At 44.6% G+C, this 27799-nt stretch overlaps 1 protein-coding gene across 3 annotated transcripts; it reads left to right on the top strand.

The window, feature by feature from the left end:
• The first annotated feature begins 114 nt into the window (after window positions 1-114).
• On the top strand, window positions 115-27799 carry CB2H6orf118 (chromosome B2 C6orf118 homolog). 3 transcript variants are annotated; one of them, XM_045058339.1, is made up of 11 exons: window positions 184-240; window positions 3277-5198; window positions 6700-7382; window positions 8218-8340; window positions 9374-9433; window positions 11107-11231; window positions 17585-17643; window positions 21152-21333; window positions 24612-24665; window positions 25239-25300; window positions 27575-27799. In XM_045058339.1, the coding sequence occupies exons 3-11, from the start codon at window positions 6954-6956 to the stop codon at window positions 27681-27683; spliced, it is 1203 nt and encodes a 400-aa protein (XP_044914274.1). In that variant the 5' UTR covers window positions 184-240; window positions 3277-5198; window positions 6700-6953; the 3' UTR covers window positions 27684-27799. The 3 variants fall into 3 exon arrangements, with proteins under 3 accessions (XP_023110328.2, XP_023110327.2, XP_044914274.1); XM_023254560.2 differs by lacking the exon at window positions 3277-5198 and having other exon boundaries at window positions 115-240; window positions 27598-27799; XM_023254559.2 differs by lacking the exon at window positions 3277-5198 and having other exon boundaries at window positions 115-240.

The following is a 27799-nucleotide window of genomic DNA, read 5'->3' as shown; positions in this document are numbered from 1 at the left end:
TCGTAAGAAGTGTTTTATTAAAAATGATAATAATACTAAGCCAGGAAATGTAGTACTTCCAGTTTGAGAAGACATATAAGGGAGGAAGGGGCGGAGGGCGGGGCCGGGTGGCGGTTGCCCAGCAGCAGAGGGCCCCGCCCCGCGGGGGCGGGGCTCCGAGTGTTTGTCCGTCTCCGTGGTAACCGCGGGCTCCCGGGAGCTGCGGCGGAGCGACGATGGCCCGGGAGTCAGAGCCCGAGTGTAAGTGCGCCCCGAGCGCGCCGTGGGCGCCGCCTGACGTCCGTTCGCGGTGTGATCGTCCAGGCCCCGGCTGCCCTGAGCCTGGTGTGACGAATGAAACCGCTTCTGGCGGCTGCGCCTCGGCCGCCGGGTCACCCGGGTTTGGGACTGCGTGCGGAGGGGGCGGGGGATGCGGTGCCTCCCCGGAACAGCTCAGGGTCACGTTCAAAGGAACGAGGTCGTGTGCGCGCACGTGTGTGTGTGCACTCGAGCGTGCGTGTGGGCACGTGCTCGTGTGCGTCCCCCGGCGGGAGGAGGGATGAGGGATGAGGGCGGGATTTCTAGAAGCCGTTGGGAGCGCCCTTTGTAAAGAGCCCCGCTTCGGGGCCCGTCCCGCGGCGCCGCGTCCTGCGGGGCCTCGCTGGGCCGCCGCAGACCGCAGGCGGGCCGCCCCGCGAGGTGGTTTCCCGTGGTTTCGGACCCTTTCTTCTGTTCCCCGTGCAATGACTCGACGAGCTGTGTTCGAGAAACCTCTCCACCACCCCCGTCCCCCGCCCCTTTTTTTAAAATAAAGACTCTGCATGATAATGGCCCATGATAATCTCCAGTCCCCGGGCACGTGGTCTGAATGGATTTCCAGGTGCGCTGTTTCAGTCCTTTCAGAGTCCCTTTGTGCCCGCGCACCGTGAGGTCTGTTGCCCGCCACGGACGGTGGCCGATTGTTCAGACGGCCTGGCGCGGAATACGCGTTTCTGCGCGCGCCCCCGCGGTGTCTGCGGGCTCCTTTGGGTGGCGGGATGAGGAGGTGGCGGGATGGGGAGGTGGCGGGATGGGGAGGTGGCGGGGGTTCCCAGACTTGGTCACTCACGCTGGCCTTGCAGTGTCTGTGTGCGTGGTCCCTAAGCGCCCCCCACCCCCCCGCACTGCCCGAGAAAGTTCCAGTCACGGGGCGGCTGCAAAACGTGCCAAGCGGTGGCGAGGAAATACACCAGCGCGTCCTTTTTTTTTTCCTGGTATTTCTTTTTTTTTTTTTTTAATTTTTTTAAACGTTTATTTATTTATTTTTGAGACAGAGAGAGACAGAGCATGAACAGGGGAGGGGCAGAGAGAGAGGGAGACACAGAATCCGAAGCAGGCTCCAGGCTCTGAGCTGTCAGCCCAGAGCCGGACGCGGGGGCTCGAACTCACAGACCGTGAGATCGTGACCGGAGCTGAAGTCGGACGCTTAACCGACTGAGCCACCCAGGCGCCCCTTTCCTGGTATTTCTTAATAAGTGCATATTCTGTACAGTGAAAAGGAGGAGGAGAAATTCGTTGCCAGGCCGACCCCACACCAGGAGATCGGGTGAAATGCAAAAAAGTAAGGGCGAGGCATCGCACAGGCTGTGCCGCAGGCGGTGGTTAGAAATTTACAGCGTCCCAGGCTTTTGAGGTTGTTTTTTTTGTTTAACACGTAGGTAAAGAAACTGAAGCCTCGGGGGGGGGGGGGGGGGGGGCGGGGGGCTCAGTCAGTTTCGCCCCGGACTCTTGCTTTTGGCTCAGGTCACGATCTCCATCTCACGGTGGGATTGAGCCCCGGAGTCAGGCTCTGTGCTGACAGCAAGGAGGTGGCTTGGCTCTCTCTCTCTCTCTCCCTCTCTCTCTTTTTCTCCCCCTCCCTCCCTCCCTCCCTCCCTCCATTTCTGCCCCTTCCCAGCTTGTGCTGTCTGAATTAATTAACTAATTAATAATAATAAAAGGAACTGAAGCTTCTCCCTGACTTTGGGAGGCATCACTGTGTTCTTCCTTTTGGGATCTAGGGGGTGGGGGACCCTGGGGTGGGGGGTTCCAGGGAGGGGGCGATGGTGTTCAGGGGTGGCCACCCATCCCCTCTCCTGGCAGTGCTGGCTCTCCCGAATTGTCAAGTCTCTTGGGGGGTTTTCCTGCCCCTCCCACTGGCCGCAAGCCCTCCCCTGACCGTCATCACCAACTGGCCTGTCCAGTCCTGGATACGGCGTAGCCTGCACTCCCCTTGCTGTATTCGTTCGTTTTCTGCTGCTGCTGCTGCTGTAACGGATGACCACAGATGTAGTGACACAAAGCAAACCAAACTCCGCATCTCTGTCCTGTGGGGCAGAAGTCTGGTTGGTTCTGCTGGGCCCTGCTGGAGTCTCTCTGGGCAGAACTCTCGGTACCAGCTGGGCTCCCTTCCTTTCTGAAGGCTCTGGGGCGGACCGTCCTCCAGGATCACTCAGGTTGTCGGGCAGGACCCACATTGTTGCGGTTGTAGGACTTGAGGTCCTGTCCCTGTCGCCTGTCAGCTCCTGGACGCCTCTCCCCAGGGCCCCACCTGGCCCCCCACCCCCATCCCAGAGCCCCCAGTGGCCATGGAATCCTTCCATCACAGGGAATCTCTCCGACTCCCCTTCTGGCCCCAGCCAGGGAAGGTTCTGTGCTGTTAGGGGCCCATGGGATTAGATCGTGCCCCCCAGGTAATTCAGGAAACCCTATTTTAAGGGCATAACTTTCATTCTGCAAAGTCCCTTTGTTAGGAGCATAGAAATGGGAGGTGGGCTCACGAATCCGCCTTCCGCCTTCCGGGCCCAGCGATTTCAGGATAATTAAGGTGAGATGTTTTCCTGCTTCTCACTACTGCACTATAGACGCTCCCACGGTCTCCCTGTCGCGGGTACTCATAGCTCATTCCTACTGGACTTTGGGATTCCCGGTGGGATGGGGGCACCTGGGGGGCTCAGTCAGTTAAGTGTCTGGCTCTTGATTTCAGCTCAGGCGATGCTGTCACAGTTCATGGGTTCAGGCCCGGTGTCAGGCTCCAGGCGAGCAGTGTGGAGCCTGCTGGGGATTCTCCCTCCCTCCCCCCCTCCCTCCCCCCCTCAAAATAAATAAACTTAAAACAAAACGAACATGATTCCTGGTGCGGAATCCTCTGAGGGAGAGAGCACGGTGTGGTGCGGAGTAAAATTTTGTATTATTATTTCAAGTTCTAAGAATATGACTTCCTTTCCCGCGTTTATTCATGAAGCAAAACAGTTAACTCTTGGTCTCTTTCTGACGCAGCTGATGTTAATAAAAACAGTTTCTTCCCTGGAGGAACTGTCGAAATCGCCCCGGAAGCGTGTGACGGTTGGTGGCAGAGAGTGAACGAGGACAGGAGGGGGCCGTGTGCGGGGTTCAGGAGAGAGGGATTACGATCTCGAGAAGCGTTGTAGACCCCCGACAGGCGATTAAAACGCTGGAGGAGGCAAAACCAACCGGAGTATCTGCACAGACGGAGGCTTCCCCGGGTAGATTCAGGAGTTCAAGCACCCAGCCTGGCTTGGCCGGTTCCCCGCGGCCCTGGGCCTCTGCTCTGGCCGCTCTGAGGAGAATGATTTTGCTAATTTTCCGGTGGTTCCAAAGCCTTTTTGCAAATAAAATCGACAGGATAGCACAACACCAGAAATGCCTCTTTCTCCTGCTTTCCAAAGAGAGTTGGTATCATGTAGGTGACGGGGAATTTTAGTTCTCAGCGCAGCCAGGCCACGGTGCCCAGATGGTTTGGTCAAATTTCATTCTGGATGTCTCTGTTGAGGATGTTTGTTGGATGAAGGTAACATTTATCCCAGTAGACTTTGAGTGGAGCAGATTGCTCTCTGAAATGTGGGCGGGCCTCGTCTGCTGCGTCGAAGGCCTTACTCGAATAAACACTGACCGCCCCAGGGCAAGAGGGAATTCTCCAGCAGAACGCCTTGGGCACGAGGTGGGTTTGTAGCATAATCACGTGAGCCGATTCCTTAGAAGAAATCTCTATATATTCTCTCTCTCTCTACACCCTTTTGGTTCTGTCCTCTGGAGAAGCCCAACAAATAGGATGTGGTTTTCGCATCTTCTTTAAGTGTTGATGCCTTTGATTACGTATGATCATCTGTCTTGAAAAAATGTTGATATTTTAACATTTTATGAGTGGTTTCTTTGAAGTAAGAAGCTCACCAACAGGGACAAGGGGAGACTGTGGTCTGGGCTTGGCAGTATCCCCGAGGTGGGTAGAATTCTGGAATGGCTCAAGTTTGCCTGACCTCTCGTGGACACTTGGCATAGTCCCCAAGCCTTTGAACAGGGGGACAGAGTGCTCTGCGATTGTGCTGTATCCCACGGCACCAGAGACCTCAAGACAGGTAGCATGTTGGGTGGGCCTGACCTAATCACACGAAGCTGGTCATAGTGGAGGGGTCAGAGGTCGGGGAGCATGAGAAGTATGTGAAGGGGGTTCAGGGATGAAGGATGAAGGGTCTCAGAAAGAGACCAAGAGTTAACTGTTTTGCTTCATGAATAAATGTGGAAAAGGAAGTCATATTTTTAGAACGAGGGCAGCCACTAGTTGCTGAGCGTCAGCCCCACCAACAGCCAACGAGGAAGTGGGGACCTCGGTCCTACCATCGCAAGAACTCGATTCGCTCAACAATAGGAATAAGGCTGCAAGCACGTTCCCCACCCCACTTCCAAGGCTTCCAAGAGCTCAGCCAGGCCCACATTTTGATATGTGTGTTGTGATATCCCCAGTGGAGAATCCAGCCCCTTCAGGCTGAAGTCCGGACCCATATAACCTTGAGCTAAACACGGGTTTGAAGCTGCTGTTTGTAGTAATTTGTTATACGGTAACAGAAGTTACCCCGGTTCTTCATGTTCTCTGGGCCTTTCTTGCTTTTCACAGGGGAAAACAGAGGAAATACTGTGTCCTGATTTATTGTCACTGCTTCTGGACGTGGACTGGTCAGGGTTTGGATGTGGCACGGGTCCCAGAAAGCCCTCCCCTGGAGCCCAGGCACTTGTGGGACAAGAGAGCTGATCCAACAGTTTGGTACAAATGCTGTATTCAGGGATCAGTTCTCCTCATGCCCCCCGACCTCTGACCCCTCCTCTGTGACCATCTTCATGTGATTAGGTGAGGCCCACCCGACACGCTACCTGCCTCGAGAGGTGTCTGGACCCGAGTGGGTCACGTAAGTCCTTCTGCTTCCCGTTTACAGCATGGGGACGAAACTAGTCCCAGATGGAATCATCGTGGGGCCCAGGGTCACGGATGTGGGCAACGCTCGGATGGGGGGTGTTCAGGGTGGGCCCTCGAGGGCTCTGTTGCCAGCGCCCTCCCCAGCCCAGGTTGACGTGTGGGACCGCAGATCTGGTCAGCTACTCCTCCGGGGTTCTCTGGAAAGTTATGCCGTATGCTCGTGGCTCCGGGGCCCTCACGGCGCGTGGCCGAAATCTCCTTTCCTCGAGTTGAAGTCTGGGTCAACTCTTGTTCTACCAGAAGCATTTGGCGAGGTGTTCCCTGTGCTCTAGTCCTTTCCTGAAAATAGATACCGTTCATGGAGTGTCTGTTCTAGGCCGTGTGCTTCTTTGCCAAAAGCGATTCCATTTAGCTGTCAATCAACCCTTTTGAGTAGGATGATCATCCTGATCTTTCAGAGGAAGAAATTATGATTCAGAGGGATTATGTAAGCGTTTAGAGCTCACGTGGTTAGGAGTCTGGTTCAAACAGCCAGGTTTTTCCAGTTTTATGTCCTGGACCATGTGCCCACGTGGCACCCCACCACGGGGACATAGGAGAAGCTGGGCCCTTTGTGGGAGGAGCTGGGGTCCCCGTCAGCTCGCCCACGGGGCTTGCTCCGTGGCTCCTTATCTTCTACAAGCGGGGATGGGAGCAGAAGGGGTGACGGACTTGTCAGTCCCTGGGGGTTTGGTCAGGGACGCTGAGACATTTCAGTATTGAGAGAGAAAACACCTGTGTTTATTTCCTACGTTGGGTGTCTCTGAGCATCATCATTATGAATTCTAACTATGCCGTTCAACTTCCCTTTCAGAACCTTTGCTAATATTCTAAGAAACCCTCTGTTGAATCGAAAGCCCCATCCTCCTTCTTCCTGGCTTTGTAGGGCCCTGGTTTCTTTCTTTCTTTCTTTCCTTCTTTCTCCCTTTCTCTCCCCCTTTCTCCCTTCCTCCCTCCCTCCTTTCTTTCTCTCTCTCTTTCTTTCCTCCTTCCTTCTTTTCTTTTTTCCTTTCTTTTCTTTCTTTCTCTTTCTTTCTTTCTTTCTTTCTTTCTTTCTTTTCTTTCTTTCTTTTCTTTCTTTCTTTCTTTCTTTCTTTCTTTCTTTCTTTCTTTCTTCTCTTTCTCTCCCTCTCTGTCTTACTTTATTTTGAAGTAATCTCCACACCCAACATAGGACTAAAACCTGCCACCCCAAGACCGAGAGTCTTACGCTTTACAACTGAGCCAGCCAGGTGCGCCCCTGCGGGGCCCTGGGCTCTCTGATCAGACCTGCACATCATGTGCACCTAGCAGCCCCCCGTTTGCAGCAGGCCTGGCCTGCATGCTGTTTCCTTTCGTGTCTGTCAGCTCCTCCTCTGGGACTGGGAGGTAGCAGCTCAGCAGATACGCACAGCGGTCTTAATGTCTTATTGTGGAACCTCCGACATAATAGTCTCATTATCTTTCCTGACCAGTTTACCTGCGGTGGAAACACTGTGAGGTGCCAGGTGTTCAGACTTTATGCAATCTAAGGACACTTCTGAACAAGCTTCAGAAAGATCACAGAGAGGATGTCTATCTTTACACCTCTGGGCACTTGAATCCCAATAAGCTCTACAGGCCTCCTGAGACCATCCTGTATCACTGGCCCAACGCCAATAGACCAAAAGGGGCAAAGATCTTCCAGGTGGAAAAGCCGACCGGAAAATCCGATAAGGAGATCACCAAGATGAAAGACGCTCTGGCTTATTTTACCATCAATACAGCTCTGGGGCCCAATGAGGCACAGAACGCACCACTGTTCAGGTATTTGAACCCCGCGGAGCATAGTTCCCACACTGCAGAAGAGGATTTCATTCAAAGGAAGTCTCCGAGGAGAGAGGGTTCTCCCGAGTGGCGGAGGAGAGAAGAGCTGAGGTTGCCAGAGATGAAGGTTCTCAAGTACAGAGCGGTGGAGTCCAGCCGTCAGTGCGTGATGCCTCCCCGACGTAAGGATGAGTATCAGTACATCAGCTCGTACTTAGCCGGCCTGACGAAGACGGACAAGTACAGGAAGTTCTTGCGTTTCCAAAAAGAAGTTCTCGCGAAGCACCATCTCCGGAAGAACGACTTCACTGGGAGGCAGGCAGCGACACGGCATGAGAAGAAGTTGGAACAGGTAAGGAGGTTGACCTTGCAGTCCTGTGGGCACACTGCGGGAGTTCCGGGTGTCCAAATGTTGTGGGTGGACGTCCGCATTCAGACACCTCATTTACATTTCCGGGTAGGATGTAGGATATCCACCAGGGGCTGGGAACATCTGACACGAGGTAAATCACCACAGGGAGAAGTAGAAGAAGGCTAAATCCAGAAACTTAATCAGTTGGAGGTGATTTCATAGGGAGAGCATCAGACGCTGCCCGGCAGCTGTGATATACAATGTTCATGGATAGCAGATGCATCTGAGGAAAGGTTTGCCTAACTTGCTATGAAAGCACTGAGGGCAGAGTGAGGCGGGGGTACAGTCAGGTGACAGAGGTAGATTCTGCCCGGAGTCACTCGTGTCTGTGGAAGATAATTAGTGTGATGGGAGGCGCTTTAGTGAACTCCCAGGGGCCATGAGTCGTGCACAGTGACCGGGCATGTGATGCAAGAGAGAGACTACGGGAAGAGAGGAAGTAGCAGTGTGCCTGAGAAGTAACCAAACCTGATGAGGGTTTTGGCTGAGCGGACTAATGGAAAGAGAAGGACCTGTGGGTGCAGTGAGTCCTTAAATACAGGGTGCAAGGGGGTGAATGAAGAAAACAAAGACAAACACGCCTTGGACAATCAAGCAATCAGACCTCCTCAGGCTCCTCGGTTGGCCGCCTGGCTCTGCTCAGACCCAGCTCTGGGCTGGTATGAGCTGGACCCGCTGATAGAAAACCCCATGGAAATTTCATTCCTCCCCTGAGAAACTCTTTGGAAAGGAAAATTAAGACATCCTGAAATGTCTGGTTCTGTTTCTCCACCAGGAGCTCCAAAACGTGTGTGTGTGTGACTCCCAACAGTTCAACAGACTGCAGGTCTATGGAAAAGTCTTTGAAGATATTTGCAATAGTTCTTTGATATTTGGGGATATCTTGAAAGAAGTTAAGGTAATAATAAGTGTATATTTGTCACATAACAGTTGAGAGCCATACATGACATTCTGTGCACAGGATTGCTGTTCTCACAGAATTCCTGCCAAGTATCATGGCTTCCATTTTACAGAGATGGAAAGTGACTCACAGACTCAAAGTAATGTGCTTATGGCCACGCAAATCACCAGTGGGACATGTGAATAAACAACCAGCTAGCTCACTCCTTAAGCCCATTTTCTTTCCTGCTAAAGCATCCCAACTATTTATAGACTTTTACAAATTGTATATATATAACATATAAACATTTATAATTATGCATAATAAGTTTATATAAATTTTTTTTTTTTTAATTTTAGTTTTGGGACAGAGAGAGAGCATGAACGGGGGAGGGGCAGAGAGAGAGGGAGACACAGAATCAGAAACAGGCTCCAGGCTCCTGAGCCATCAGCCCAGAGCCTGACGCTGGGCTCGAACTCACGGGCCGCGAGATCGTGACCTGGCTGAAGTCGGACGCTTAACCGGCTGCGCCACCCAGGCGCCCCAAGTTTATATAAATTCTTATGGAATTATGTTTGTTGTGATTTCATGATGAACATTGAGCTTCATATCAAAAGTGAGTTAAAACGGGGTTTCTTACACATCTTTCTCTTATCCAAATCCTAAAGACGAGGATACTTAAAAGCAGGAATACAGTGGCCTGTTCTGCAGAATGTCCCCATCCCTAGGGAGCCCATCTCTGGCAGGTCGGCAGGACCCAAGTCCCCAGAGCACCCATATGGCAGGAGATCACGTGCTGTGTGTGCGTGTCAGAGTATTTGATGATACTCTTCTCAGGTGATCCATAGTTAACATTCAGACCTGCTTCCAGGTTGGTGAGATTTTACACACTTTATTGTGCATATTGGTTAATATGTTGAAGGAACATTTTATATTTTTGAAATGATCTAGACTGACATCCTTAACTTCCATATTATTTATACATGCAAAAAAACTTACATAGTAGTGTTAAACACGTTTTCAATGGATTTTTTTTTTCTTTTTGGTATAGGATGAATACGAACTCTACATGGCAATACTCCTGCGGTCCCAGACCGCATCACAGTATAAGGTAACGAATGATCATGCAAGTGCCTAAATAGAGCCTGTTTCTTCATTCTTTCATATTTCACGGGCAGGAGAAAACATTCAGAATCCAAGAGGCCCCATCTGCTTCCATAGTAGGAAAGCTGGAGACCAGCTGGGGGGCTTGTGGGTAAGGACTTCACCTTCTGCTCGCAGTGAGCACCAGCGGTGGGGTGGAGGAGGGGCATACACGTTGCTTGTGTTGTGCCGATGTCTCTGGCCACCAGTTCTCAGGGATCTCTCTGGCTCATCCCCCTGTAACCCTGTCCTCCCATGGCTGTTTCACTCAGCACTGGCCCTTTTCTCCCTCTTTCTCTGGTTATACGATATATTTGCTCACCTTTATACTGATGATCCCCAGCTCTGTCTATGGCACCCAGATACTTCCTGGGAGTTCCAGATTATACCTGTGTCCAGGTATAATCCCATTGGATGTTGACACTTAGGTGTCTGGGGCAGGCAGATTACAGACCTAAAGAGAGGGAAACTATCCTGAATTACCTGGGGGGCCCAATCTAATCCCACGGACCCCTACAAGCTGAGGCCTACGTCTGCTTCCCTGGGTGGGGCCAGAAGGGGAGTCGGAGAGGTAATGCAGCATGTACAAGTGCATGGTGTCCTTGCCTAACTGCTGACAGCCCCCAGGTGTCCCCTCCAGGCTGAGGTCGCACCTGTGGATGTTCTAGTAAGGAAAATAGACTGCGAGATCAACTCCCTCGTTCACAAAAACTAAGAGGATGTAGCATTACTAAAACTACTTTTGACTTTTTGAATTCAATAAAGTTTAAGAATTCTGTCTTATAAATTGGGAAGTACAGTTGCCTTGTATTTGAAAAACATCACAGCCTTACAGGGAGGTCAGTTCTGATTTACTCCTTAAATCTTTTCTTTTCATGTGTAATTATTTTATTATTTTATTTTAATTTTATTTTGTCTTATTTTACTTTATCTTACCTCATCTTAGGAGCAGAGGAAGAGGGAGAGACAGCCTTTTTTTTTAAAGTTTATTTATTTTGAGAGAGAGCGAGCGAGCGAGCAGCATGAGTGGGGAAGCGGCCGGGAGAGGGGGAGAGAGAATCCCAAGTAGGATCCGCACTGTCGGGGCACGGAGCCCGACGCAGGGCTCCCTCTCACGAACTGTGAGATCATGACTTGAGCTAAAACCAAGAGTCAGATGCTTAACTCACTGAGCCACCCAGGCGCCCCAGAAAAGTAAGCTTTTGTTTGAGAGGAACAAGCAAAGGCTCCGGTTGGCAGCCTACCCTGTTCCTTGGGTTTTTCACATTGAGTCCAGATGAACGTATGTGTGCTAATTTCAATCAAACACCAGCATGAAAAGTTCCCTGGCCAACAGGGCATCAGCTCTTTCTTTCTGTTTCTGGAAATATGGCAGCCCATCACCTAAAGAGGCAGGGATCTTTGTGTCTCCACATCCTACGGTGAAACCCCACCACTTTTTAAATGTCTTCGTAAAATAAAGCCTTCATAAATTTTAAAGCAATATTTTGTCCAGATCTTTACATGACGAGTTATCCCTCCTCTCATATTTTCCTATTTACCTATTTTACCTAGAATTTCTATTTTGACTCAAAATATCTTGAATACACTGTAATATTCCTTCCTGTGTGCGTCTCATCCGTTATGGCCTTGTCCTCCTAGACTCTGCTGGCTAATGCCAAGGGGCTGGAGAAGAGGTCCGTGAAGACAGCAGATGTCAACCAGGCCAAGGAGGAGCTGAGGGCGATTGTGACGGCCACCAAGGCTGCCCTGGAGCATAATGACAAGTGAGAGTTGACAGTCTGATTTGATTTACGTTGGGATTATACTATTGTACAATGTATTAAAACCACGTGACAAGCGTGTATTTACATTTTTCCCGCATTGTTGGGTGAGATGTGTTGCCTTCGCTAACAGTGTGCCTGTCATCTGGCCCCTTTCCCAAGCCATCACATCTGTGACTGGGAAATTCAACCAAACCCAGTGTTTGTATGGGGGAGGGTGGTTTGGGATGGTTTCCGAGGGAATCTCGTCTTCCATGGTGGTCTCCTGGGGACCTACTGGTAGGTGACCCGGCTGCAAAGTCAAGACACCTTTCATGAATGGGCTATTATTTTCTCTTAACTTAAAAACATCTTTTGACCTTTCTGTATAGTCTTCCAGATGAAATAACAATTGGATAGGGTGCATGTTTTGTAGAGGGTTAAAAAAAAAAGATTGAAGCAAAGCCAGCACACTCAAGAAAACAAGACAGGAAACAAAAACCAAAAAATGAAACGGTGCCTTCAGTATAACTAGAAGACAAAAAGCATCCAGACTTCAGAATACCTGAAAATGGAAAAATGCACATCAAATGGCAGTGAATCGTTATCTACGGTCTTTCTACAAACCTTCGTGACAGAAAGGGCAGTGGGGGAAGGGAGAACAATGGAACTGGTAGAAAACATAACATGTTCTAAGACCAGTGAGAGAGAGAAGGAGAGAGGTGAAGAGAGAGTGGGAGGGAGAGAGAGGGAAAGGGAGAGAGAAGGACAGAGGGATGGGGAGAAAAAGAAAGGGGGTGGGAGGAAGGAGGAGAGAGAGGGGAGTGAGGTTTTTTTTTCCAATGTTGATTTGTTTTTGAGAGAGCAAGTGGGGGAGGGGCAGAGAGAGAGGAGGACAGAGGATCCGAAGCAGGCTCTGTGCTGATAGCAATGCACCGGATGTGGTGCTTGAACTCATGAACCACGAGATATTGACCTGAGCAGAAGTTGGACACTGAAATGACTGAGCCACGAAGGCGCCCCCTTTTGCAGACTTTGTATTAAAGATACGTCCTTTTCATTTCTGCTGGAATGGCCTTTGGGACTTTGGTAGGGATTGAATTGATTGGTAGATGGCCTGGGAGGGTATCATCACCTTTACCACATTGCGCCTTCCAAGCTGTGATCCTGGGAGGCCATTCCATTGACTTAGGTCTTTTTTAAATATAATTTAAAATACAATTTTTAAAAATATAATTTATTGTCAAATTGGCTGACCTACGGTGCGTAAAGTGTGCTCTTGGTTTTGGGGGTAGATTCCCGTGGTTCATGGCTTCCATACAACACCCAGTGCTCATCCCAACAGGTGCCCTCCTCAATGCCCATCACCCATTTTCCCTTCCCCCACTCTCCCATCAACCCTCAGTTTGTTCTCTGGATTTAAGAGTCTCTGATGGTTTACCTCCCTCCCTCTCTGTTGGAAACTATTGCTTTCCCCCCTTCCCCTCCCCCATGGTCTTCTATTAAGTTTCTCAAATTCCACATATGAGTGAAAACATGTGGTATCTGTCTTTCTCTGCCTGACTTATTTCACTCAGCATAATACCCTCCAGTTCCATCCACATTGCTGCACATGGCAGGATTTCATTCTTCCTTATTGTCAAGTAGTATTCCATTGTATATATAAACCGTATCTTCTTTATCCATTCATCCATTGATGGACATTTGGGCTCTTTCCATAATTTGGCTATTGTTGAAAGTGCTGCTATAAATATTGGGGTATATGTGCCCCTATGAGTCAGCACTCCTCTATCGCTTGGGTAAATTCCTAGTAGCACTGTTGCTGGGTCGTAGGGTAGTTCTAGTTTTAATTTTTTGAGGAGCCTCCACACTGTTTTCCAGAGCGGCTGCACCAGTTTGCATTCCTACCAACAGTGCAAGAGGGTTCCGTTTCTCCACATCCTCAATAGCATCTAGAGTCTCCTGATTTGTTCATTTTAGCCACTCTGACTGGTGTGAGGTGATATCTCGTCATGGCTTTGATTTGTGTTTCCCTGATGATGAGTGATGTTGAGCATCTTTTCATGTGTGGGTTGGCCATCTGGATGTCTTCTTTGGAGAAGTGTCTATTCATGTCTTTTGCCCATTTATTCACTGGATTATTTGTTTTGTTTTTTGGGTGTGGAGTTTGGTAAGTTCTTTATAGATTTTGGAGAGTAACCCTTTATCCGATATGTCATTTGCGAATCTTTTCCCATTCCGTCGGTTGCCTTTTAGTTTTGTTGATGGTTTCCTTTGCAGTGCAGAAGCTTTTTATCTTGATGAGGTCCCAATAGTTCATTTTTGCTTTTAATTCCCTTGCCTTTGGAGACGTGTCGAGCAGGAAATTGCTGCGGCTGAGGTCAAAGAGGCTGTTGCCTATTTTCTCCTTTAGGGTTTTGATGGTTTCCTGTCTCACATTCAGGTCCTTCATCCATTTTGAATTTATTTTTGTGAATGGTGTAAGAAAGTGGTCTAGTTTCATTCTTCTGCATGTTGCTGTCCAGTTCTCCCAGCACCATTTGCTAAAGAGACTGTCTTTTTTCCATTGGATACTCTTTCCTGCTTTGTCAAAGATTAGTTGGCCATACATTTGTGGGTACATTCTGGGTTCTCTTTTCTATTCCACTGGTCTGTGTGTCTGTTTTTGTGCGAATACCATACCATCTCGATGGTTACAGCTTTGTAGTAGAGGCTAAAGTCTGGGATTGTGATGCCTTCCGCTTTGGTTTTTTTTTTTTTTTTCAACATCACTTTGGCTATTCAGGGTCTTTTGTGGTTCCATACAAATTTTAGGATTGTTTGTTCTAGCTTTGAGAAGAATGCCAGTGTAATTTTGATTGGGATTGCATTGAATGTGTAGATTGCTTTGGGTAGTATTGACATTTTAACAATATCCATTCTTCCAATGCATGAGCATGGAATGTTTTTCCATTTATTTGTGTCTTCTTCAATTTACTTCATAAGTTTTCTATAGTTTTCAGCACACATATCTTTTACCTCTTTGGTTAGGTTTATTCCTAGGTATTTTATGGTTCTTGGTGCAATTGCAAATGGGATAGATTTCTTGATTTCTCTTTCTCTTGCTTCATTATTGTTGTATAGGAATGCCAACTGATTTCTGTACATTGGTTTTGTGCCCTGCGACTCTGCTGAATTCACGAATCAGTCTAGCAGCTTTTTTGTGGAATCTTTTGGATTTTCCATGTAGAGTATCACGTCGTCTATGAAAAGTGAAAGTTTGACTTCGTCTTTGCCAGCTTTGATGCCTTTTATTTCATTTTGTTGTATGATTGCTGAGGCTAGGACTTCCAACACTGTGTTAAACAACAGTGGTGAGAGTGGACATCCCTGTCATGTTCCTGATCTCAGGGGGAAAGCTCTCAGTTTTCACTGAGGATTATGTTAGCTGTGGGTTTTTCATATATGGCTTTTATGGTGTTTAAGTATGTTCCTTCTGTCCCAACTTTCTTGAGGGTTTTTTGTGAAGAAAAGTTGCTGTATTTTGTCAAATACTTTTTGTACATCTATTGACAGGATCATATGGTTCTTATCCTTTCTTTTTATTTATTATTTTATTTTATTTATTTTTTATTTTATTAATGTGCTGTATCACAATGATTTGCAAATACTGTACCAGCCCTGCAGCCCAGGAGGGTCTGCGTTTTTGCATCCCTGTTCATCAGGGAAATTGGCCTGTACTTTTCCTCTTTTGTGGGTCTCTGTCTGGTTTGGGAATCAAGGGAATGCTGGCTTCATAGAATGAGTGCAGAAGCTTTCCTTCCGTTTCTATTTTTTGGAACAGCTTGAGAAAGATAGGTATTAACTCTGCTTTAAATGTCTGGTAGAATTCCCCTGGGAAGCCCTGTGGCCCAGGACTCTTATTTCTTGGGAGATTTTTGATAATTGATTCAATTTCTTCACTAGTTGTGGGTCTGTCCAAATTTTCTCTTTCTTCCCACTTGAGTTTTGGCAGCGTGTGGGTGTCTAGGAGTTTGTCCAGTTCTTCAAGGTTGTCCAGTTTGCTGGCATAGAATTTTTCATAGTATTCTCTGATAATTGCTTGTATTTTGGAAGGGTTGGTTGTGGTAAGTCCAATTTCATTCGTGATTTTATCTATTTATCCCCTGTCTCTTCTTTTTGAGAAGTCTAGCGGGTTATCAATTTTGTTTATTTTTTTCAAAAAAAACACCTCTTAGTTTCATTGATCTGTTCTCTGTTTGTTTTTTTTTTTTTTGATTCTATATTGTTTATTTCTACTCTAATCTTTATTATATCTCTTCTGCTGGCAGAGGGGTGAGGCTTGAAAGGGAGGGAGAGAGAGAAAGAGAGAGGGGTGAGGAGAGAAATGGAGGGAGACAGAGGGAAAGGGAGAGAGAGACAAGGATAGAGGGGTGGGGGAAGAAAGGGAGGGGGAGAAGGGAGAGATAGAGAGGAAGAGAGAGAAGGAGGGAGGGAGAGAGAGCAGCTTCCTTAAATAATACAGATAATAACAGATGTTACTGCTCAGTCTCTCAGAGCACTGACTTAGAAGGAGAGGACTTTGGAGTGAGTGTGGAAGCAAAGAGCCAATTCCGAAATGATGATATGGTGGGAACAGGTTTAAAAGGAACTGATCGGCATCCTTTAAAGCTGTGCATTGAAGAGAAAAAGAAGCAGAGGAGGGGGATTTAGAAACCCGTACCTCAAACACTCCCCGAACCACTAGCCCTGCCCACCACAGTGCAGAGGTGCAAGTGATCTCTGTGTGTACAAATGGCTTCAAGAGAGAACAGAAAATGGGGGCCCAAGCAATTTAGTTGATGAAAATCTCGGCCATCCGACAACAACAAAAAGTCGGAGAAGGAAACTGCCACAACGTTCCACACTTAAATATTCCCTGAAGAGCGTTTCTGGATATGAAAATGATCTGGAGTCAGTAATGTAAACAATAAGCACAGCAATGAATGGCAATAAAAAGGAAGATGTGAATCAAGGTTTGGCCACTGAGGAAAAGCTAGTTGGAAAAGTTAAGATTATGTCATAGATCCAGACTAAATTATGACGCTCCCAGCAGGAATAGTCTTGAGTGACACTACAATAAAGAGCGTTAGAGAAAAGTGGGAGAACAAGCAAGAGAATGAAAATGAGATAAGAAAAGAAAGTCAGAGAAAAAGTGGTTGAAGTGGAAGACAGGCAAAGAAGATCCATTGCACATAATTAAAGTCTCAGAAGAAGAAAAATCAATGGGACAGAACATCACACTTGAAACTGTAATACATTAAACATTTCTAGAAACTAAATGCTCTGGATCTACATGCTGAAAAGACTGTTAAGATTATTATTAATTCACTTAATCTCAATCTCTTAACATTGGGGGTCATAATACCTTTCTATTTCTTTTAATCTCTGATGCAATGAGCTAACGTATGTGAAAATATTTAACCATTAGGCCTCTTGTAGGCAGGCAGCATCGACTCATTTGTGGTAGTGATGTTGGTAACCAAATCGCAGGGGTTTTCTGTACATATTAGCACCCCCATCTTTTTCCCTCCAAATCAGAGATAATACAGTTGATTTAGTTTAATTATTGTGTTCGTGTTTTTGTTTTTGTTTTTTCCTTTGGAACCAGGAGGAGGATACAAAGAAATTACAACTGTTTTCATTTCCTTCTTTTAAAATGTTTTTTAAGTTTATTTGTTTTGAGAGAGAAGGAGAGAGTCCGGGAGGGGGAGGGATATAGAGAGAGAGGGAGACAGAGAATCCCAAGCAGGCTTCAGGCTCAGCACAGAGCCCAATGTGGGGCTTGATCCCACAGACTGTAAGATTGTGACCTGAGCCACAAGCGAGAGTTGGACGCTTAACTGACTGAGCCACCTAGGCGCTCCTAATATTTCTCGCATTTTTACTTTTAGCGTAAATGTACTGGAATTTGTGAATTGTATCTGTGGGAGGAAATTGAAATGCACAGGGGACATGAGGTGTGCCTTCCAACAGCAGCGACGTGCTTCCACTGGCCCTCGTCTCTGGTTCGTCTCAGAGTGTAAACGCTGGTTTCTTTGCTTCTCTGCTTCGTAGAAAATTCAAGTAACAAAATAATATCCATAAACCCTATGGGAGATCATTTATTAATTTTCCAGCTTCTTCAGCTAGTGGCTTATGCAATCTTGGTAAGAAAGTATCCTTTGGTTTATTTAATTTGACGGCTGTAGGCTCTCATCTTACGTCGATGTGCAAAATCACCTTTTTTGATAGAAACTGAGATCACTTGGTATTTGTCAATTTTTTTAAAAAAAGACCTGTGGCATAAAATAGACAAAGGAAGAACGGTGCAAACGGAGTTCTGATATTTTACTCTCTTTTTATTATCAAACCTGTAGACTCAGAAGTGAACTAGAGGTGGAACGCGCGTTGCTGCGATCAGCTAAGGAAGAGTCGGGCAAGTAATTGTGTTTCTCGGGAGCCAGATACAACCTGTGCACGAATTCATTCTTCTCTCAGATCTTTGTGGTTTTTAGTAGAACACTGAGTTAAGCCAAGACCTCCTGTAGAAAGAATTCCATCAAGTTTTGACCAAGACATTTGGACGAGAGCCCGAGAAACTGGCCAAATGAGGGGCGCCTGGGTGGCTCAGTTGGTTAAGCTTTTAAACCACCACCCCCCCAGCAGCTTTTAGGATATACTCACAGATATGACCTGTTTTACGTTCTTAGAAGACCTTGGCCTCAAAGGTTCTTTCTGGAGTCTCTTGCTTCCTCCTCCTAGTTCTTTCTTCCTGTGAGCAACACCCGTGTGATTTACCTGCTGGCCATCCTCCGAGGGTCTCTTGTGGGGCTGGCTCAGTGCTCGTCTTCTGACTCCTTCTCAGGGCTCGGAGCGTGGTGGGGTCCACCGTTCTCCTGCATCCACGTTGCTTATTCTTGGGATCCTCTTCCACCCGGGTCATGGATGGAGCTCCAGCTCACCATTTTCCGTCTCCTTGCTGTCTCCTAACACGAGCCCACCATTTTCCTTTTTTCTTAATTTTAATTTGAGTAGCATTGACACACAATGTTTACATTAGTTTCAGGTGCACAACTTGGTGATTTGACAAGTTTATGCATATGCTCTGCGCTCACCGCGAGCACGGCTACCATGAGCCCCAGTACATTGCTGTTGTAGTATCATTGACTACATTCCTTATGCTCTGCTTCCGTTCCCATGACTTACTCGTTCCGTAACTGGAGCCCTATGCCTCCCTCTCCCCTTCACCCCCTTTATCCATCCCTCCATCCCCTTCCCTCTGCCCACCATCAGTTTGTTCTCTGTAGTTATAGGTCTGATTCCGCTTTTTGTTTGTTTCTTCTTCTCCTTCTCCTTCTTCTTAAGATTCCATTTAAGAGTGGGATCAGGGGCGCCTGGGTGGCGCAGTCGGTTGAGCGTCCGACTTCAGCCAGGTCACGATCTCGCGGCCCGTGAGTTCGAGCCCCGCGTCGGGCTCTGGGCTGATGGCTCGGAGCCTGGAGCCTGTTTCCGATTCTGTGTCTCCCTCTCTCTCTGCCCCTCCCCCATTCATGCTCTGTCTCTCTCTGTCCCAAAAGTAAATAAACATTGAAAAAAAAATTAAAAAAAAAAAAGAGTGGAATCATATGGTGTTTGTCCCGTTTTTCTTTTAAATCTAAGGGCTTTATTGTCAATTGCTAACAGGATAAAATGAAAGATATAAAAAAATAAACAAGAGGATGTTACTAATTTCTAGAACTGAAGTAAGCTTTTCTTAGTCTTTGATTCTAGCTGTTTCTGACACTTTTCCAGTGCTATTGAAGAAATCTGGTGGCTTGTGTTCATCCTTCTCTTTTTTTCCCGAAGCTTTCTCATTCAGGAGCCTCTCCTCCAACCGTACATTTCCTGTGGAATTTCCCCATGTTGGTGCCTCAGTCTTCCTCCTTAGGTAGAAAAGGGGTAACCGTTGGGTCATTTTAGTGACTTCACATCCCTTTTGACTTCTGTGCCCTCAGTCAATTGTTGCAGGTTAAAACGCTCAGCTTAGGTTAAGGTGGGGATCAGACTTCGTGGGTAGAAGCTTAACTATGGCTGTTTCTACCCGCTTGGTTAGTTCCTCATGCATCTGTTTAGCTCATTCCCCAGATTTCAGAACTCACCTTCAGAGTTTTCCCTTCTTCCAAATCTGGCAAGTTTGAATGATGGCAGTGGTTTCCGTCTTGTTCATTTTGTACAGGTAAGCATTATCACTCTTTCGACTTGCCTTTTTTTTTTTTTTCTATCAGAAAGGGGTAGTCATTCTTTCTCAAAAAATTGTCTTCCCGCTCTAGTGAGTTACCTCTAATGAGTTACATTCTAGTAACTCAAGTACTGTATAATCAAGTGAGTTACTGTCAATGTCTCCACCTCCTTTCTGAATCCTTAGATATTGATGTCTGTTGGAGCCTTGGCATGTCTTTGGTTCAACACACACATCTTTGATTCCAACTCTTTCCTGCCCAGATCTCTTTTTTGGCTTCAGATTTGTATATCCAACTTCCCTCTGGACGTGTCCACTTGAGTATCCCATAGGTGCCTCAACCCAACACCGTCAAGACTGAACTCTCTGTTTCAATGAATGACACCACCAAACACATGGAGGTCAAGTCAGGAAACCTGTGGCAGAAATCTTTCCCTCCTCACCCCATCAACCACCTCAGCACAGCTTGGAGTTAATGGCCAACCTGGAATCTTACCTCTCTGCTGCAGTGCACTCACTTCCTTCGCACCACATCTGTCCCTAGCTGTGCAGAGCTGAAACCTAGGGGTTACTTGGATATCTACCTCTTCCTCTACATTCAGATCCCGTGAGCCCTCCTTGTTTCCAGTCCCTTAAATCATTTTTGTGTCTCTCCGCTTCTCTAGGCGACAGGCACCATCCTGATCTGATCTTGTTTGAATGATGGCAGTGGCTGTCTGACTGGTTTTCCTGTTCCAGCCTCGCTCTTTCTCTTCCACTTTTGGTGCTGTAGACAGTGACCTTTGTGTGGTTGTGTTTATCCCGGCCTAAAAGCCTTCCACAGCTTCGACTGATGTCCCAACATAGATTATAAGGCCTTTTCGGGTCTTCCCCCTGCTTCCTTCCTAGTGTTATTTACCGATGCCACTCACCTGGCCCTCAAAGTCCCCACACTACTGCATACCTTTCTTTTTACTGAAATGTGCTGAAATCTGCCCTTCCGCCCCCTCTCCGTCTCCCCGTCCCCTTCCGCCTCTCTAACGCCTGCTCATCATTTGGTTATCGATTTTGCCGTGATTCTGCAGAGTTGTCCTCATACCTTCCCCACACTGTGTTAGGTGCTCAGATTGGGCACTCAGTAGATACTTTTTGATAATATAAATGAATTAGAAGAGGCATGTCCCCATTCTCGGATCAGATCATTTTTATTGATGTGCTTGAACCTTGACTTACATTATTGTATTTTAGCATTACATATATATACATACACTATACACATTATACACAATATATATATACACACTTTATATATATGTAATATATATATATAATATATATAATACACACATATATACACATATATACATGTTATATATAATATATAATATATATATTATACACATACATATACACATACACATTATATATACACACATTATGTATATATAAAATATATATATTATACACACATTATACACATTATATATATACACATTATATATTATATATAACATATGTATTATATACGCATATATATACACATTATACACATTATATATACACACATTATATATATAATATATATACACATTATATATTTTATATATATATTATACACACACATATATATATACACACATTATATATGGCAGTATATAACATACACCAGTGTTAATAATGCATAATACTATTCATAAGAGATGACATATTAAACACAGTAATACTTTGCTTTTAAAAATATTTTCAGAATCATCTAAGAAAAATGTAATGGATGAGGATCACCTTACCCTTATTGAGAAGGTTGAAAAGAAGAGGTGTGAAATACTCAGTAAATGGGATGAAATTCATGCTCTTGAAAGAGAAATTAAAACGACTCTGATTCATACTGGAATTTCACATATCACTGAAAATAGGGTTAAAAGCATAGAGGTATGTAGTTTATTCATTTGAAGGTCTACATTGTTCTTTTGCCTGAAGAGGTTGGCAAACACCTGAAGCAATTTCATTTGGCCATTGGGTGAAAAATAATGGACAGTTGGGTCCAAATATATTTTAATTGCAAAACATTTGTAGCAAATGGTTAGAATAATGAAGAGATCTAGCTAAAACAACAAAAATAAAGGTGATAAAAATTATGTAGAGTTCTGGTAAGGTGCAAAGTGGATCTCTTTCAGATCAATTGATGTCTCTTAACAATTTTGTATAGAAGATGCTTGTCATGAAAGTGATGACAATTGTCATCCGATATGTACTAAGTAGCTTGAGCTGAAGCTCAGAGGGGTTCAGAACTACCTGCCCCACGTGACACAGGTTAGAGGCGGCAAAGCTGGGATTCGAGCTTAATACTTTGGGGGTTCCAAAGCCCTAACAGTTTTCACTGTGTCACATTGAAACTTCGTAGTTAGATTTTCAGTGAGTTGAACAATGATGCTAGAAGATAGAAATTCGCTACTGCCGTGGAAAAGGAAGTCTACTATACTAGAAGTAGTCTTTAACAGTTATTACTAACCATTTTGACGAACCAATGATGAACAATATAATGTAAATTGTAGTCTGTGTTTTGAAATGTTCTGGTACTCTACTTTTTGTATGTCGTAACCTAATTAATTTGTGCAGTATCTGACTCAATGTTACCACTTTGTTATAGAGTTTATAAATGATATATGATTATTCTTTGTCTCATGGTTATATAATTACACAGATTTTTCCAGCACTATTTTTTCAATCTTTTTTTTTTAAAAAGCAGAATTATAAAGGGACGCCTGGGTGGCTCAGTCAGTTGAATGTCCGACTTCGGCTCAGGTCACAATCTCGTGGTTCATGAGTTCAAGCCCCGCGTCAGGCTCTGTGCTGACAGCTCAGAGCCTGGAGCTGCTTCAGATTCTGTGTCTCCCTCTCTCTCTGCCCCTCATGTTCTTTCTCTCTCTCTCTCTCTCTCTCTCTCTCTTTCTCTCTCAAAAATAAACATTAAAATTTTTTTAAAAAGCAGAATTATAAAGTGTATAGGAAGTTAGTAGTGGTTTAAACTTATTTTGACTTCTCTCTCTCTTTCTTCTAAAATAGTATGTTCAGATTTCTTTCTGTGATTTTGTTTATAGTCCTTTTTTTTTTTTTATGTTTCTTTATTTTGAGAGGGGAGAGGGGCAGAGAGAGAGAGACACACACACACAGAATCCAAAGCAGGCTCCAGTCTCTGAGCTGTCAGCACAGAGCCCGACCCAGGGTTCGAATCCACGAACATGAGATCATGACCTAACCAAAGTCGAGAGTTAACCGACTAAGCCACTCAGGTAACCCTACAGTCTATTCTTTTTTAAATGACATAATGTCCTGAGAATGAACACTAATTTACAGTCGAATTTTTAAACATTGAAAATAATATGTTATAGTTTTAAATATATTATAACTTTAAATATATTATATTAAATTGTATTATATATTATGCAATGTATATATAATTATATAATATAACTTTAAATATGTTATAGCTTTAAATCATGTAATAATGTAAATGTATCACAAGATACATCACAAATGTAATGTAAAATTATGTAAATTTTTCCTTCATGATTAAAACCTCTTGAAGTGGATTGAATCTAGGAAATAGAAAAGTCTGTATAAGGGTTCCATATCACTAATTTATATTACTTTAGCTATTTATTATTTATATTTTGCTCCTTAAATCAAATGCTAGAAGCTACAATAGAATTGCTTTTACTATCTTATGAAATAATTCATTTCTGGTTTTGAATTTGATATATGTCATTTATTTAAAAAAAAACTTTTTTTTTTTTACATTTATTTATTTTTGAGAGACAGAGAGAGGCAGACTGCAAGTGGGGGAGGGGCAGAGAGAAGGAGACACAGAACCTAAGCAGGCTCCAGGCTCCGAGCTGTCAACACAGAGCCCTACGCGGGGCTCGAACTCACGAACCGCGAGATCGTGACCTGAGCCGAAGTCAGACGCTTAACCGACTGAGCCACCCAGGTACCCCTGAAATATGTCATTTCTAACCAAAATAAAAAATAACTAAATGCATCAGGGATTTACAGTGTGCCAGATACTACTGTGAACATTTAAAAAATACTATTTCGGGGGCGCCTGGGTGGCGCAGTCGGTTAAGCGTCCGACTTCAGCCAGGTCACGATCTCGCGGTCCGTGAGTTCGAGCCCCGCGTCGGGCTCTGGGCTGATGGCTCAGAGCCTGGAGCCTGTTTCCGATTCTGTGTCTCCCTCTCTCTCTGCCCCTCCCCGTTCATGCTCTGTCTCTCTCTGTCCCAAAAATAAATAAACGTTGAAAAAAAATTAAAAAAAATAATAAAAAATACTATTTCGTATAATTTCCAACAACCCTAAGCCATTATTAACCCTCTTTTTCAGATAAGGAAACCACAGCCAAGATACACTCAGTAACTTGATTGAGGTCACAGTGAGAAAGCAGTAGAATTGGGATGAAAGCTCAATTTAGGTTTTTAATTATATACTATCTAGGTTCACTGATGTAACTGCTAATCTGAACGAGCAAATGTTTACACCCTCTGCCCGTCATTATTTTGCTCACAATTATCTTGGATATTCTCACTCACAGTGTTAAATATTTTTCAAGTTTCAGTAATAATACTCTCAGTATTTTGGTTGTGTTTACAGCGAACCTATAGATTAATTCGGGAAGAAGTTACAGCTTTACAATATTCACACTCCCATCAAGGGTCATTTTACATATATTTAATTTATTTTTAAGCATTGGCTCTTAATTTTTTATGTTTGCTCTCGGGACTTTATGGCATCTGTTACTATTGTTAATGGAAACTTTAAAAACATTTTACATTACAGTTTGTAATCAGTTATTGCTGGTATATATGTGACTTATTGATATTTGTATTTTTATATTGTATCAAGCCACTTTAACAGATTCTGTGATTAGTTATGAAAATTGAGGAACTGCTTTAGAATTTCCCTAAAATTCTCTAGGTTTTTGTAATATCAACCCTTATGTCCTCTCGTTTTTGATCTAGAGGGCTAGGATCTGTCTTACTACCTGTCCTTCCAGTCACGCTTTATTTATTCATGTTTTTAAATGATGTGCTATTGGCTACTTTTGAACTTAGAATAACATCATTTATATATTTTTGTTCCATAAGTGGGGAAAAGTATTTAACATATATTCTTAACCAAGTATCTTACTTTTAAAACCATTTCTCCTTCAGACTGAAGCTATAAAATTAGAAACAGCAAATCGAATTTTAAAGAAGAAAATACATGTAAGTTTATGTGAATCAGTGTTTTTCAATAGAAATATTTCCTTTAGTGCTGTGTGCTTCTTGTATTGTGTCATATACAAAATAAGAATACATACATTATCTTTCTAAACGATAATTTCTGTAATGCTAGGAATATCTCAGTATGTAGACAGTAGCTTAAAACCGGACAGCTGTAACCTAATGTATTAGTGAAAAAAATAAACAACCTTTTTAAATAGTTGGATATACCAATCAGAATTGACCGTTCCTCTAACCCTTCCACACCTAACAATGAACTGTAATGAGTTTACGTGGTGACAAGGAATGTAGTGACCTGGCTCCTCTAATGACTTTCAGGATAGCCCTCCAAAATTCGTACTAAGAATCTGCTGCTTAACTGATTATAGTTCTACTTCTAGGATATATATATATATATATATATATATATATATTCCTCTGTATTATATATGGTATACATGAGTATGTTATGCCTGATTCCAGAAATTGTATTCCATTCTGGTTCAATGTTCTTGTTGATATGTATGAGCAATACCATGCCATTATACGGAAACAATGATTTTTTATTCTTGGTAGATTATTGAAAACAATGTGAAGCAGAACCTAGAGAAGCAGGAGACAAGTGAGCAGGAGCAGCGGTAAGTATTGATGTCATGACAGGAGAAGCAGGACAATCTCATGCTACTCTCAAAACCATCCATTCAAACCGAGATTAGACTAAACAGTACTTTGGAAGTGTTTATATTCATGACTGTTAAATAGACATGTTTCATCCTGTGCTTAAGAATGCTTAGACCAACTCCATTGGTTAAGCATTCGACTTCGGCTCAGGTCACGATCTCATGGTTCGTGGGTTCGAGCCCCGTGTCGGGCTCTGTGCTGACAGCTTGGAGCCCAGAGCCTGCTTCGGATTCTGTGTCTCCCTCTCTCTCTGCCCACCCCCCACCACTCATACTCTGTCTCTCTCTCTTTCAAAAATAAATAAACATTAAAAAATGTATACACACACACACACACACACACACACACGTATAAAAGAATGCTTAGCCCAAGATTTAAATCTCAGTCAGTATATATTGTTTAGCAATATAGAAATAAATTATTTGGAAAGAAGTGAAGAATTGAGACTAAATTCTCATGGGCAAGGATCAGGAAAGTGGGGAGACATGTGACTAGGGGTGGCTTTCTTTTCTCAAATTATATAGCTTTTAGAGATATTAAATTTAAAATATTTTTTTAAACATTTATTTATTATTGACAGACAGAGACAGAGCATGAGCGGGGGAGGGGCAGAGAGAGGGGGAGACACAGAATCTGAAGCAGCCTCCAGGCTCTGAGCTGTCAGCACAGAGCCCAATGTGGGGCTCAAACTCACAAACTGTGAGGTCATCACCTGAGCCAAAGTTGGATGCTCAACCGTTGGATGCTCACCCAGGCCCCCTAGAGATATTAAATTTTTGAAGAAGCCTATATAGGTATTGCTCTGACAACTTTAATTTAAAAATGAAATGGCTGATTTATATTATCTGTTTTACATGTTTAGCCTTTTATGGTTAATTTTCTTGCAGTTGGTCCTATAGTTCAAATCTCAGGATTTGGTAAGGCCGAGAGCAACAGAAAACTACTGGTTTAAGCATGGAAAAGACTAATTTGTAAAAACAGTAAAAAGACGTTTAGTTGTAGGGGGCCTAGGTTCAATGATAATATTGGGAACTCATGTCTTTCTCTCTTCCTTCTCTGTTCCCCTTGAGTATCGTTTTCCTCCTCAGTGTGGCTGTCCCCAGGGGAACCTGGGTGGCTCTGTCGGTTAAACATCTGACTTCGGCTCAGGTCACGATCTCGCGGTCTGTGAGTTCGAGTCCCGCGTGGGGGCTCTGTGCCGACAGCTCGGAGCCCGGAGCCTGCTTCAGATTCTGTGTCTCCCTCTCTCTCTGTCCCTCCCCCACTGATGCTCTCTCTTTCAAAAATGAATAAACATTAAAATTCTTTTTTTTTTTTAAGGGGGCGCCTGGGTAGCTCAGTCGGTTAAGCGGCCGACTTCGGCTCAGGTCATGATCTCGCGGTCCGTGAGTTCGAGCCCCGCGTCGGGCTCCAGCCTGATGGCTCAGAGCCTGGAGCCTGCTTCCCATTCTGTGTCTCCCTCTCTCTCTGCCCCTCCCCCATTCATGCTCTGTCTCTCTCTGTCTCAAAAATAAATAAACGTTAAAAAAAAATAAAAAAAAATTTTTTTTTAAATATGCCTGTCGAGAGGCATGAATCTCTGTCCCACGGAGGAAGAAAGGGGGAAGAAAGGGACAAAAGCCAAGGAGCTTCTCATCACGAGGCTTTTCTGTTTTATTGAGAGGGGAAGGCCCTTCCCAGGGATCTCATGGCCCAGCACTGTGTCCCCAGGGCATCTTTAGCCGCAAAGGACTCTATGAAACAGAACACCCTACTTTCCAGTTTACGTCGTAAAGTCATCAGAGAAAGGTGTTGGAATGGTTGCTGAGTGAACCGTACGCGTGGATCCAGGTTTTGTCGGGTCTTAGATCATATTGGGTGTCCTCAATGGAAAAGAAGATGGGATTAAAAATACCAAATTGGGGAGGCTCCTTCCATAGTTCTGGCCACGAGAGCGAATGGACCTACGGTTTAAACATCACTATCTTCAAGGTAAATTGTGCTTCTGCTGCCACACTGTGTGTAGTCTGGAAAATGCTGCAGGGGGTTGTCCCCCTAGTTAGGGAGAATCTTTGCTACACTCAAGGCCAAAATGCTACAAAAAATCCTTTAAAATCAAAGTGGAAGATTACAAAGTCTCAGCTGTGTGTCTTTGAGTAAATATGTGCCGAAATAGATGTTTATTTAAAAATTTCCTTTTATGCTTAAGGTACTTTCTTTCTCATCTATCGTATTCATTTGTTGTGTTTAAGGAACCTTTGGGATTTCATTACAGAATTTGTAAACTTGAAGGAAACAGACAACAGCCCTCAAGGGACTGGAAAAATGACCCATGAAAATTCACAGCCATCATGTACATAGCGTGAATGTCTGCAGATGTCTAAAGTAATCAAGATACATCTCATTTTGTCAGTTTTTTTTCAGTTTTAATTTCTAATAAAGTTAATGCACTATATGCATCAAGATACTGGAATAAA

The sequence above is a fragment of the Felis catus genome, chromosome B2 (genome assembly GCF_018350175.1).
Source record: "Felis catus isolate Fca126 chromosome B2, F.catus_Fca126_mat1.0, whole genome shotgun sequence".
In the NCBI taxonomy this organism is placed as follows: Eukaryota; Metazoa; Chordata; class Mammalia; order Carnivora; family Felidae; genus Felis; species Felis catus.
Note: the sequence above shows the minus strand (reverse complement) of the source record. Positions and strands in the feature narration are given on the sequence as shown.